The following is a 13,783-nucleotide window of genomic DNA, read 5'->3' as shown; positions in this document are numbered from 1 at the left end:
TAGATGAAGTCATGCATGAAGTCCGCAGCCCAGGTGCTGGCATTTGGTCATAGTGAAAGGGGGCCAGTCTGATTCTGGTGACATTCTGAAAACATAGCTGTTTGGTCAGGAGATTGTGGGGAGCAAGGGGAGGTGCCTAGGATGCCAGCAACAGATGCTCTGGATCACCCACAGCCAGGGGACAGACATGAGTAAAGATGGGGCTTGGCCATGCTGGGCACACAACATAACTGCAAGCTGTTAAGGCTGCCTGAGCACTGGGGGAGGGGGAGGGTGTGTGTGTGGGGTTAAGCTCTAGCATGGCTTCCCCAAGAATGGATGAGAGAAGAGAAAATCCGTGTATCCAATTGACAATTGGCCCTGGAAGGGCTGCTGAGTCCTCGCCAGCTGACTGGCACATGACTTCACTGCTTCAAGTATAGGCCTGAAGTTCTCTTAGCAAGAGGGTTGATATACAGGACAAGAGGCCAGACAGACAGACACGGGGTTCTCCAAAAGCACGTGGTTTATTATGGTGAGCTGTAGTGCACATGGGCTTCTTTAGTAATTCTAAGCCGATACAGGTTCCCCACTAGGAGTATACATGGGGAGTGACTGGGCGCAGTGACAGTGACAAACCAGTGAGCCACCGTGATCCTTAGAAAGTTACATTAGCAATCAAGAAAGAAAGGGAAGTGTGAGGTGGCCCAGAGGCAGGATGTGAGCAGAGCACCCCCGCTGCTCTCATGGTGGTCTGCAGGACACCTAGAAGCTGAGGGGGCCGTGGTGGAGGGAGGCTGTTCCCCTATCTCTAAGGAACTGGGGCTTCATGGTTGAGATGCTCCACTACCTGCAGGTGGCACCTTTTCCTAAAAAGCTTTTCAGGCACCAAGTGCATGGCTGTTGTAGAAGGTTCTCTATTCTTGCAGGTTCTGGCTCCCCTCCTTCACCCAGGGAGGACCATCTGCAGTCTCTTGCTGGCTTCCACCTTCTTCAGGCCAAGCCATGTGTGTCCTAGCATTTTTTTTCCACACTCCAGCTCCTCTGCATCCTGGTGATGGGGGTGACTGTGACATCCTGCATGTCAGGCTTCCTCCAGTGCCAAGGATGGAGTCTGTACAAGGCTGTCCTAGCTCTCTACAGACAGAGCCCTGTGCTGGTCCTGATTTTGTCATTCAGGGACATGACTCTTGCAGGCTTCACAAGACAGTCTCAACTTCGGCTCATCCCACCCCTGTTTTTTTTTGTTTTTCTGTTTTTTTGTTTTTTTTTTTTAGTGTTAGTGATTCTTTAACCAGATACAAATGCATCTCTAAAGGATGTCATGCATGAAAACTGCCAGCCAGGGTGCTGGCATTTGGTTTGGAAAAGTGGCAATGTCAGCATGTGCTTTTGGGAGCAGCCTTGGGTGGCTCCTGGTAAGAGTCACAGATCTGAGCACAGTAGTCTGGAACGGGTTCCTTTGTTTGTTTGTTTTTAACTTAATGGAGAGCAGAAATACCCCATGCCTGTCTGCTGCTGTCCAGGGTTCCCTGAGCAGGAGGGAATGCTGGCTGCCCCTCCTCGTACACTCTGTCTATCTTTATTTTCTAAACAGAAGGCGAGCTAAGAGGGGTCTCTGGACAGCGCCTGGGCGCTTCCTTCCCTGCATGCCGTGCTTGGGCCCTGCTGAGGGGCACAATGACCTTATGACTTATGGCAGGTGGCCAGCCTCTGACTGCTATGCATGGTCAGGGCCACCAGACAGGGCAGAGGGCCCTCTCCAGGACCTAGAATAAACTCCAGAAAGGACACCTGGATTCCCCCTTCCTGGAGGCCCACCAGCCCCTTCCCAGGGTTCTATGTGTATTAACACGACTCCTGAGGTAACAGCAAGGCCCTCTGTAGGGAGGAAAGTGCTCCAAGAGAGCAGTGAGCCCCAGTTATTGCTGGCGCTAAGTGAGGCCTGGTATAGGCAGGCCTTCAGGCGGGCACCTGAGAGGACAGGGGGCTTGGATTTCACTGCTTCAGGGAAGCCTCTATGAGGCCTGGCTGGGCCATCCTGCTGCAGTCTGGAATGGGGAGCAGACAGCTGTGGTCCTTGTCTGCGGGTAGTCATTGAGTGCTCTGTGCTGCCCCTGGCAGGCAGCCAGCACCACGGCTCCATGGGAGTCTCTCCTGCCACCAGAGGTAGCTGTGCTACTGGCAAACAACTCCTAGTGGCTCTGGACAGAGGGAATGCCCAGGGCCCCAGTTCTCCACCCTGTGCCTTCTCTGCGAGGAGAGCCAGCCAGTCCTCAATTAGGAGGCTGGGTCCTTGGCAGACTGGCCCTGCGTGTGGGTACCAGTCCTTCCAAAGCTGCCCAGGCTTTACCCACCCACCCATATAATCTTTAATTTAGAATATACCATATATATTAAACAATTATCTTCAATGCCACCCTCCTCAGCATGGAGTACTTAGTGACCTGAGAAAAGGTGCCTCTCTGAATACATACAACATGCTGTGGGTAACAAAACTCCCAGCAGGGTGGGAGGGGGAAGTTGCGTGGGAGAGAAGAGCTATTCAGGGCCACCTTCCCTTCCCCCAGCCTGGCTTCCATCTGAAAAGTCGCTGACCAGGTCATAGGGTAGTTGCCCATTTTGAGGAAGTGCCTTGGAGAGGCACACATGAGCCTGCTAAGGAGCTAGCTCTGGGGATACAGGCCACCTTGTCACATGCCAGAGGATAGCCAGTCAGAGAGGACTTGGGACAGGAGGAAAGAGACCTCTGATTATTGCAGGCTGGGATATGGGACTGCCAGAGAGTCTCTGAATCCCATAGCAGCTGGGAGAGGTGGGCAGATGCTGCATTTTTTTTTAATTCAAAGGATATTTCCACTCAGTCTCTGTGAGGAAAGAATATTCTCTCTTTCATAAAGTGCCTACTCCTTAAGGTAGTGGATCAGCGGCCAGTAGCCATCTATACGACAAATTATCCCTTTTTTTTCCAAAGTAAATTGCACTGAGGGGGGTACTAGAGTTTTCTCCGAGTTGTGATTTTTTTTTTTTGAGCCAGCCAGCCAGCACTGCCCTTCCTCTGCCTGCCTCCCCCAGACCAGGAGCTGGTTGCCTGGCCAGAATGTTCAGGGTGGACACCCAGCTCCTGTCGCTGCTATCCTGTGAGACACCCATGTATTTATTTCATGGAGGACGGAGTTGGTCACTTCCGGAAGCTCTTTGTGGAGGACATGATAGGCACCTTCATACATCTGCAATCAGGAGAGACAGGGAGTCAGAACCAGTGTGGAGGACAGGCAGGGACAGGAGCTCACTAGACAGGCATCCCCAAATGTTCCCCTTACTTTTTAGATGGGATGTTGCCTTGTTGCTCAGGCTGTTCTAAGTCATCCTCCTGCCTCAGCTCCCTGGCAGCTCCTTTAGCCTGAGCAGCCTAGTAACCACAGCACACTACATGGCTGACCAGAATGCCCCTGCAACGAGCTTTCTTTCAGAACTGAGACCTACCCAGTTGCCAATTGCCTTAGGAGTTCTCTCTGATGTCTGCTGGGGTCACCCATCTCAGGGGGCACCACAGCCCCCTTGCTTTTACAAACCTCTGTGCCAGCCTTGTTCTCACATCAGCAATCTGTGCCAAGACCAAGAGCCTCCCCCCTTCCCTTGTTCTGGAATGTTCTACCACGACTAGTCTCCCTGACAGTTCTTGCCTGTCAGTTCAGGGGAGGAAAGTGCCCTCAAATCCCTCTGTCCTGCAGCTCCTGACTGCTATCCACATACATTCCGTGCATCCATTTTTCTCTTTGCTTATCTACTGGGGTGCAGGCTCCAGGGGAGGGACAGCCTTTGTCAGACTGTCCTCGGGACCTCCACAAAGTCAGACCCAAATAAACAGAAGTGATGGCTAACTGCTGACCAAGGCAGAGCTCCACCCCTGAGCAGCACCCCAGGGGAGCCCTTGACAATTTGCCTGGGTGGTACAGGGTTGGGAGAAAGTACAGACTTAAGTCCAAAGACCTCAGTTCAAATTCTGACTCTACCACTCTTCAAAGTCACCTGGCTGTCTTTATAACATCGTGAGGATGTACACCAGGTTATGTGGCACCCACACACTTGTCCAGGTTAGGAGCCTAACAGTGTGGGCAAGTAGGTGGGTATGCTTCATTTTAGGGTTACATGTTATCTGACTGGTGTCCAGCAGGGTCTCACCTCCTCAACTGGGGTGTCTCCTAGTTCTGTGGGACAAACAACATGTATATCTATCTGGAGCCCAAACAGCCGCTGTCTTGAAAGCCACTGAGTGATATTCTGACTGTTCCTTGTGTCAAACATGTACACCATCCAATTGTAGCCTGTCTTCAGGGGCCACAACCACAGGGCCAACCCCAGCAGATGCCCTTGCAGACCAGACTCATCCAAGAGCCCCAGAACCTGCGCTACAGGCTTTTTCCTTGCCCACACCATCAGATTATTCTCCTCCTTTGTTGAGGTTCATTCTGGTGAAGCAATGAACTGGGGAACCATATACTGTCACAAAGTTCATTTGTCTCTAACCCCTCAATGATCCTTCCCAGGCAGGCTGGTCTGACCCCCCCCCCACAACAATCCCACGACATGGCCTGCTATCCCTCACCTTGAGTGTTTTGTCCTGACTCCGGGATGATTCCATGAGCAGGTAGGCACCTTTGCTGTCGCAAAGCCGGTCAGCAGAACCCTGCAGCAGCAGGAATGGCAGTGTCAGCCTGGGCATTGCTCGCTCCACCCTCGAGACAGCGTTCAGCAGCTGTATGCCAAAGCATACCTTCACCCCTGCGTGGCAGATGAGTGGGTCGGAGTTGTACAGGTCAACCTGAGAGGAGGAGATTCTGTCAGTACATGGGCTCCTAAGAGGGTGGTCTTCTGCCTGCCCACAGGTTGTGGAGACTGGCAAAGTGTTCAGTCCCTGGAGAACACGGGTCTGACTCAACTGTGCTCTGCACTTTTGCACTAAGACCTGAGCTTGTCTCACACAGCCTGGACTCAACATACCCTGGGGAGCAGGTCCGGGACCCCAAGTTTGTGGTGCTCAGATACCTGATGTAGCTTGATATGTTGGTTGAATAGAAGCCCCCACAAACCCTTCCCTGTGCTTCAGTCATCTCTAGATGCTTATCAGATGTAGGCCAAGGTCACCGCAATAGAAATACTGGGCCTTGGACAACAGCTAAGAAATGGCTGTTTGGATTTTCCCACGTGGAGTCCAAGGATGTAGAGGGCTGGCTGTCTACATAAAGGTCTGTAGGAAATTTCCAATACTGAGTTGGATTTTATAAATACGAGCAGCGAAAGAGCCATGTGTGGTGGCACATGCTTATAACCTATGGAGGTCAAAGGAGAGGGAGCTTGAGTTCAAGGTCAGATTGACCTTGTTTCAAAAACTATATATAAAACAAAACAAAATACAGGAATGCCATGTTACTCCCTTGAGCTATTTGGTTCCAGAGCAGCTCTGAGGGTGTTGAGGTGTTACAGCTGGTTTCCTTCTCCTTCTCCTCCCATCCCCAACTCTGCCTCTGTGGGGTGACAGGGTGATGGACATGCAGAGAGCAGCCTGGAAAACACGGGCCAGAGCAGGATGCCCTCCTCCTCTACAAGTCTCTCAGCCTCCCAAGAATAGGTGTGAAGCGGTGGTACCCCTGGCTTACTTTTCTCCTTGCAGATAGACTCTGAACAGGTTTGGGACAACCAGATGACAGGACCAGGGTAAGGGGGACCAAGGGCTGTTGGGCCTGACACAGCAGAGGTCTCTGAGCCCGTACCTACAACCACTCACGTCTGCTACCACCCCTCCAAAGGCCTGGCCAGAGGGATGCAGGTGTCCTGCAGTCACCCCGACATCCTGGATTCCTTCCCATGCTGAGCAGGGACTGTGTCCCGTCAAGCTGACCATTTGTGATGAGCGGCACGGGACAGATTAGACACTTCTTGCAGCTGAGCTGGCGAGAGAGAACCCCACAGAGCCAGGCCATCTGTTTGGCAGGCTAAGAGAGGACTTGCATCTGACAGAGCAGCACAGGGGCAGTGTAGGGAGAGCTGGCCACGGACTCAGACCACCATAGGTTTCTTTCCACCATAAGGTTTCCAGGGAGCCCTACTTGGAGGAGAGTTATGGGACCACCGGAAGAGCCCTAGGCTTGGGGTTGGTCAAGTCTCCATGGCAACAGTGAGAGTGACAGCAACAGTTGTGCCACCCATCAGAAATGCACATGAGCATAACGTGGTGCTGGAGGTACCATTCAGGACCTCATTGTATAGCAGAACAGCTGCTATCTGAACTCCTGCTATTGGAGCAGTGCCCCACACGGAAGAAACTCTCCCACTACCCATATGATACAGAAGAGAAACTGAGGCACTGAGAAGTCTAGTGGCCCACAGGCGTTAGTACCTCAACTCCTGTTCTCCCTGTATAGCCCTTGGTATTAGGCAGGATACAGGACCTTCTAGACAAACAGTATCCATTTCAGCTTCTCTTGCAACTAGGTGTGGTCATGTGACTGGCCAATAAGAAGCTAATAAGGAAGCTGGCCATGTGCTTTAGGTCAAGGAGTGTGAGGCACTACTAGGCAAGGCTCCTTGCCCTGGGACCCCCTGACATGCTCAGCAATAGGAACGGTGCCTTGATTCTGAGAGGGCATGGGGCAAATGATGAAACCAGCTCCTGCCTACCACACTGCTGCCCATGGATCTGTTCCTACTGCATCTGTGCTCGTCTCCTCGAGGCTCTGGGGATGATGGCCTTTTGGGCTTCAGGCCACCTGCTGTACTAAGTCTGCTACTCTTTTCCTTTCAGAGGCCTCATCCCGCTCCCTTAGAATGTCCCAATGTGCTCGGTCCCTGAGGAGTCTACTCCAGGGGTTAATTGCTTCTTGGCCCCAGCCATTTCCTGCTCTTGTCTTCCTTTCTATTTCCTGGTCACATAGACTTTGTTTACACAAGGGTACTTTTCTGGGGAGGCAGCTCCAGTGTCAAGGAAAGGCAGATCACAGATAGAACTATAGCCAGGATGGGGGTTTGGGGGGCGTACAGAGGAAATGAAATCAGAGAGAGACAGGAGGCACGAGCCATGTGGGACATTGAGGGCAAGGCCCTGAATCCTATGGCCCACTCACTGCAGGCTTTCCTCTCTCTTTGTGGAAGTCAGGGCTGCAGTCATGTCTAGAAAGAGCTGCACTGAGTCAGCATGGCTAGAAGTTTGGAAATATTTCTGGTGTCAGGGCTAAGGTTGGGATTTAGCATGGGAGGGTAGTGACAGTAACTTTATAGGGTCAACACCTGGCTGCACATCGTCCCTTCCTGCTGTGAGATGGAGGGTGATAGGGACATGAAATGGCCGCTCCCCCCCACCCCCTTTCTCTCTCTGTCTCTCTCATGGTTTGAGAATGCTTGTCCCAGGGAGTGGCACTATTTGGAGGTGTGGCCTTGTTGGAGTAGATGTGATCCTGATGGAGGAAGTGTGTCACTGTGGGCATAGGCCTTAAGACCCTCATCCTAGCTGCCTGGAAGCCAGCCTTCTCCTGTTTGTCTTTGGATGGATGAATGTAGAACTCTCAACTCCTTCAGTCCCACATCTGCCTGGATGCTGCCATGATCCTGCCTAGATGATAATGGAATGAACCTCTAAACCTGTAAGCCAGCCCCAATTAAATGTTGACCTTTAAGAGTTGCCTTGGTCATAGTGTCTATTCACAGCAGTAAAACCCAAATTAAGGCTTCTCCCGCTCCACCTCTCTGACGTCTGACTCTCTTTCTCTGCTCTCTCTCTCTCTCTCTCTCTCTCTCTCTCTCTCTCTCTCTCTCTCTCTCTGTGTGTGTGTGTGTGTGTGTGTGTGTGTGTGTGTGTGTGTTGACAGCTACATTTTTGTTCCTAATGTGTTAACTTTGGCCCAGAGATGAACCTGGGCTCAAATCCTGACTTTACTAACTGTGCTGTTGGGTGAGTGATTTGCTTTCTTTTGACCCAAGCGTCCATAATTTCAAACGAGAGCTGACTTAAGGTTACAGGGAGGCAGAAGGGGCTTATGGTGTCCAGAAGGTATGGAAATAAGATTATAGCTTCAGGAAGCTCCGCAGAGAACAAGACTCAGGGGTGGCCATTGTAAAATTGGCAGGCGGTAGGCTGGAAGACTGCACCACAGTAAACCCAAGCAAATATCTGTTGTCATTTAAACAGGGAGCCACCTGCTCCCCAAGATCCCACCTTCTTTCTGGCCTTCCCACTGTGCTATTCCCTGGCACCTGGCTGCAAAGTCCTTTACTTCAGCCCTCCACCTACTGGCACTGGACAGTTAGTGGAGCATTGCTGCTTGGTCTTTTAGGCTTTTCTGGCTGTCATGCTTCATGGGAAATGTGTCATCTAAAGATGAGCCTGGAGACTCCTGCTGTGTGCCGCCCTGTGGTGCCTCTTCTCGCCATCTCCCTGGGGTGGGCGGAGTGGCTATTTTTAATGTTCAGCACAGGTTCAAAGGCAGCAGGGAAGCAGAGCCTCTACTGAAGAACGGGGGTGGCTCCGGCACCCACCTAAAGGCTGAGATCTCCATGTTGCCCAGCACCTCCAGTTCTATGTCTCCAGCAGGGAGATATCTTAAGCTCTCTAGGTGGTCCAAAGGACACAGGTGGTAGATGGTTGCTGTAGAGCCTGTGAGCTGTCTTTAAGCTGTCCCTCCATTGTCCAGAATACCTCAGAAGTGACTTGCTGTTTTTCAAGAGAGGGGCTAGGGTAATTCTGTTTTTCTTCCCTTCCCTCTGCCTTCTGTGTAGGAAGGTAGATAACCTGGTTGTTTGGTGCAGACTTTGAAGGCAAGTTCCTCTTTGTCCCTCTCTTTGATTGGGCTCAGTAGGCAGCCAGTGCCCACCCAAGCTGGACCCAGTGTTTGAGATGCAGGTCAAGGAGTTCCTGCCTCCAGGCAGTGGTGGCGCACGCCTTTAATCCCAGCACTTGGGAGGCAGAGGCAGGCAGATTTCTGAGTTCGAGGCCAGCCTGGTCTACCAAGTGAGTTCCAGGACAGCCAGGGCTACACAGAGAAATCCTGTCTTGAAAAAAACAAAAAACAAAAAACAAAAAACAAAAACAAAACAACAACAACAACAAAGGAGTTCTTGCCTCTCACCGAATTCCTCTCATAGAGCAGTTTCTATCACAGGGCAACAGTGTGGGCTGTATGGGCCAGTGGAGCAAATGGAACAAGTTTTGAGATTTATATAGAAGCTGGAAAGAGTCACCTGATCCAGGCACAGACTTCCTGAGCAGACAAATTCATCTCCCAGCTCTGCCCCTAACCTGCTCTGTGACATCAACTGTCTTTGGGCCTCAGCTTCCACACTTCGTCAGTGAGTCTAGTCTGTGCTTGCCTAGACCCACAGCTGACATCTACTGGCTGGCTTTGGCCTTTCTGGGTCTTTGTTCAAACTTTCAGAAAGACTAAAGGCCACATAAGCCCCCACCCCACTGTCAAATTTGGCCTCAGAATGTGAGTTTGAGAATCACTACAGGTTTCAGAATAGATCTGTGGGTCTGAGGCCATCAGATTTCCTAGAGGTCTGTCCATTCCTCATCTCCTCACTCCTCATCTTAATTTTTCCCCCTTGAGCTGGGATAGAACTAGGGCTTCTTGCAGCTCTACTCAGCCTCTTACCTGTCTCTTACACAGCTGGCCCATAGGCCCGCATGTGCCCTTGGGTGGAACCTGAACAGGAGGCTAGAGTCTGACTGCCAGGAAAGCAGGCTAGACCACTGGGCTGTCAGAGTCCCACCAGGGGGCAGGCAAACAGAGTCTTTGGGACCCTGTGATTCACTGCTTTCAAGCTTCCAAGGCAAGAAAGGAAACTGAGGCAGACAAAGGTGGCCCATCCCAGTAGCAAACCAATTTGCTTAGTTGTCAGGGTAATTCTGGCATCTTCCACATGTCCAGGGTTGTTTCTTCAAGACCTCAGGGTTTCAGGCTCACCCACCAGTGGGAACTCCCAGCAAGTTCTCAGACCAGGCAGTAGGAACTTAAGGTAGGTCTTCTCACTGTAGGGATAGCTTGAGAATCTATAACAGGGGTCTGTCTTTCCTGCTAACACAATCCTGATACCTGCCTTCCCTTTTCTCAGCCCAGAGTCTAAGTGGGGCTAGCTAGCCCTACCCACTTCCTGGACAGATCCTGGCTTTTCACACCTGACAACCACAGTCAGCCTGGAGCATCTAAAGGAGTAGCACTGTGTTTGCACATGTGTTGCTCAGGTGATGAAGATGCTGGCTTCTCTGCCTGTACTTGGACAGCCAAGCAAAGATTCCGGTTGGGGAGAGACACAGGGCAAGTTCTTACAGAGATTTTGATCCCTGATCCAACTGTGCCTGAAGCCTTTAGTTCCTGTTACTAAGAAATACCTTCTCGTGCTTACATCCCTTTATTTTTTATTCTTATGTGTATGTGTGCATGTGTGGAGGCCGGAAGAGGGTGTCAGATCCCCTAGAGTTGGAATTATAGGTAGTTGAGCCACCAATGTGGAGTCCTGAGAACCTAACTGGGATCTTCTACAAGAACAGGAATCTCTCATGATTGTTGGGCTATCCTTTGGAACCTTAAATCTCTCTGATTTGGGTTTCTGTCACTTAACCACACAGCATGTCCCTCATCAAACTCTTGGCTGTCTGGAGTGGAGCTCAGACTCTTGACCTTTCCCTAACCCCTAAGGAAAGGACAAAACTTCCCACCCCCCTGTATCCCCATCACCCAGCCACTCAAAGAAAGGGCAGAGCAGCATTGAACAAGGTCAGATCTCTTCACCTGCTTACCTTTCCCAAATACCCCATGTCCATTCACACTTACCTCTGCCTTGTTCCGAGACAGCACGCTGGAGTCGATGCGCCCCAAGGACATGTTTGGCAGGACAAAATTGAGCAGTTTGGCAGCAAGGACCTGAGCAGAGAGGCAAAATGAGAGACGTGAGTGCAAGCCATCCATACTGGGGCTACAGTACGAGCTGATACCCCACGCAGGATGCTGCTCAGCACAGGGCCTGCGTGTACGGCTGAAGTTCTCCTGATGGTGCCACCTGGATTCTGTGCAGATACAAGGACACATCAGATGTAACTGTGAATTACTTTTGAGAGTCACCGATAAGGCCATGTCCCTTCCCCAAGGCACCAAGATGGCCCAGCAGAGTCAGAATCATTGGATCAGTTGCCAGAGAGCAAGGAAACAAGGCAGCCTGGATCAGAGAGAATCACTTGCATGTTGAGTTCTGCCACACAGGTAAGAAACCATCACCAGCCTGTGTAGGAAGTCCTGTGATAGAGGGAAGGCGCCCCGTGTCTGATTCCCAGCTCTGTGAGCCAGGAACACAGGCTGGGACCTCAATACAGAGCTCTGTTGGCTCAGCTGCATATGGGGGCTCTGTCATCGCCCCAAACAGACCACAGGGAAGATTAGTGACATTGGAAAAGCCTAGCATACAGTACATGCTTACTGAATGTGAATCTGACTTGAGTCTTAGCCCAGCCCCCTATGTGGATCTCAAATATCCCCAGGAAGGCAGAAGACCCAATCTTGCACGTCTGCCTTCTGAGAGAGGCTGTTTAATTTCACGTCTGCAGACACTTGGGGCGAAAGAAGCTATTTCAAAAGTGAGCTGTGAAATGCTGGAATTAGAACCATGGGTGCTGGCAAGGGGTGAGTTCTTAGGGAGTATGGGGGGCACTCGGCAGAAACATGGGTCCCTTGATGGTGGATAGCTGCTTGTGGCACAGGGTCCTCTGTGCTAGGTGGGTCTCTGTAGGTGGGCCCGTGTGCTGGGTGGCCCTGCCTCTTGATGTTTACTAGATCCTGTGAGTAGGGCTTAACTTTCACCTAGCATTTGGAAACATGTTTATGGGGACCTTGGGATGATGGGACAATGGAAGCCTGGCCTCCCTGTGGTCAGTAGGGCTGGGTGAAGACACATCTGTCCATTTTGTCATGTGTCCCACCCTTCCTATGCTGATCTCTCTCTATGTTAGTACCCGAGGGCTCTAGTTCTCCCTTCTGACCACTGCCATTCTCCAGATGATGCTGTAGCCAGGCCTCCTCCAGGATCCTGTAGCCAACCTGCCTCTCTGTTCTCAGTCAGCTGCCAAGGACCAGGCAGAGTAAGGCCTGCTGTGCCCCTAAAGAACATTGTGTTGGAATGTACTCTGAGCACGATAGTGTCTGTATGTGCTATAGAGGTGACTGTGTGTACTAAAGAAGTGACTTTTTTGAGCTACAGAGGTGATGCTGTGTGTGCTAGGGAGGTGACTGTTTTGTTTGGGACGTGACTGTGTGACAGGGAGGTGACTGTGTGTGGTAGGGTGGTAAATCTGTGTGCTATGGAGGTGACGGTGTTGCTAGGGAGGAGACTGTGTGCTAATGGTGGGGAATGACTGTTTGCTCGGGAGGAGACTGTGTGTGCTACAGAAGTGAATGGGTGTGGTACAAAGGTGACTGTGTCAGAAGGCACAGTCAACAACTCCTACCTCTGAGAACATCAGGGCCTGTTGCGCTCTGGATGCTCTTTGTCATCCAGGCAAACAAAGCTCACTGGTGTTGGCGGCGGCGGCGGCGGCTGCTGGTGCTGCTGCTACTGTGTCATAGTGCCAGAGCCATGTAGGCTCCAGCCCTGGACAGTCCATCCAAGGATTCCATCTGATCACCCTGGGTGGGGTGCCAACAGCTTGCATTCTGTGAAGCTACTTGGGTTGGATGAGGTGTGTGTGTGTGTGTATGTGTGTGTGTAAGAGCTGGGTTTTATGTGGCAGTGGGAAGGGCTTGGAATCTGGGCATGCTGACAAACACTCAGAAGAAGTATCTGTAAAAACCAAGAAGTTGCCGGGGGGTGGGGGCTTCTTGCGAGACCAAGTTCTGGAGTTGGAAGCTTGTGCTTTCAAATGTTACAAAATCTAAGGATGAACTGAAAACAGCCAGTTACGTGCAAGAAAGCTGTGGGCTGCAGCCCTATGGCCATCATTGGACCTAAACTACAGCAATGGGGTTGTCCAGGGCCACAGCCTCCCTGGACACTGTGAGGAGATCTCCACACTACCATGCTATGGGGAAACTGCTATGGGGAAATCTTCACACTAACATGAAGTGTCATGGAACTGACTTCCAGAGCCTCCACTGATCTCTGCAATTTCTGCCCCAGCTCCCCGAATCCATGTGAGGGTTGAAGGTTGGCCCACTCTATCCCTGATAATCTCAGAGGCTGCAGCAAAGTCCCAGGCAACAGGACGGGCATGTTTATGTCACTGTCCCAGGCACTGTCACCTTCTGCTAGATCTAGCTAATTTTCTGCCCAGCCTCAATGTCACAGCCACAGGCTAGGGAACAGCTGGCTACCCACTGCAAAACCCTCCCCGCAGAATGACTGATCAACTGATAGTTAGTTCGGGCATCCACTGGGTCGCCATAGTGAGCACTTGTGGACACTGTGGTTTACTGTTTATGGTACAAACTGGGGCTCCTAGCAGCATTCATAGGGAGCCAGTAAGATAGGATGGGTGAGGAGGGACAGTAAGGCAGGGGACGGGAACTGCCTCAGCACTGGGCCTGCAACTGACAAAGTCTGCAGAGTGACTTTTCCATTTCAACAGGTCCACAGCCAGATCTCGCTCTTGCCCTGTGTCACCTGATTCTACGTGGCCCTGGCACAGAGGTGCAGTATAGTTCAGGACTGCTCACTGCACAGAGGCATGCCAACCTGCTGCTGGCCCGCTCCAAGCCAAAGCTGTGATGCCCCGAGGTGCTGAGGCCTCCACTCCTCCTCATAAGCTCTCTAGTAGACACTGGGG

The 13,783-nt window shown here is 51.6% G+C and overlaps 1 protein-coding gene across 4 annotated transcripts in view; it reads right to left on the bottom strand.

Annotated features, from left to right (window-relative positions):
- Window positions 1–487: 487 nt before the first annotated feature.
- The window catches only part of Mgll (monoglyceride lipase), a 107,091-nt gene continuing 93,795 nt past the window's right edge, over window positions 488–13,783 (bottom strand). For all 4 annotated transcript variants that reach the window (XM_028782961.1, XM_028782963.1, XM_028782960.1 and 1 more), the window contains 3 exons: window positions 10,806–10,895; window positions 4,589–4,804; window positions 488–3,209 (listed from right to left, as the gene is read on the bottom strand). In XM_028782961.1, coding sequence (XP_028638794.1) covers window positions 3,084–3,209; window positions 4,589–4,804; window positions 10,806–10,895 — 432 coding nt within the window. In that variant the 3' untranslated portion in view covers window positions 488–3,083. The remainder of the gene's footprint in view (window positions 3,210–4,588; window positions 4,805–10,805; window positions 10,896–13,783) is intronic.

This window comes from Grammomys surdaster, unplaced genomic scaffold (genome assembly GCF_004785775.1).
Source record: "Grammomys surdaster isolate TR1022 unplaced genomic scaffold, NIH_TR_1.0 948, whole genome shotgun sequence".
NCBI lineage: Eukaryota > Metazoa > Chordata > Mammalia > Rodentia > Muridae > Grammomys > Grammomys surdaster.
Note: the sequence above shows the minus strand (reverse complement) of the source record. Positions and strands in the feature narration are given on the sequence as shown.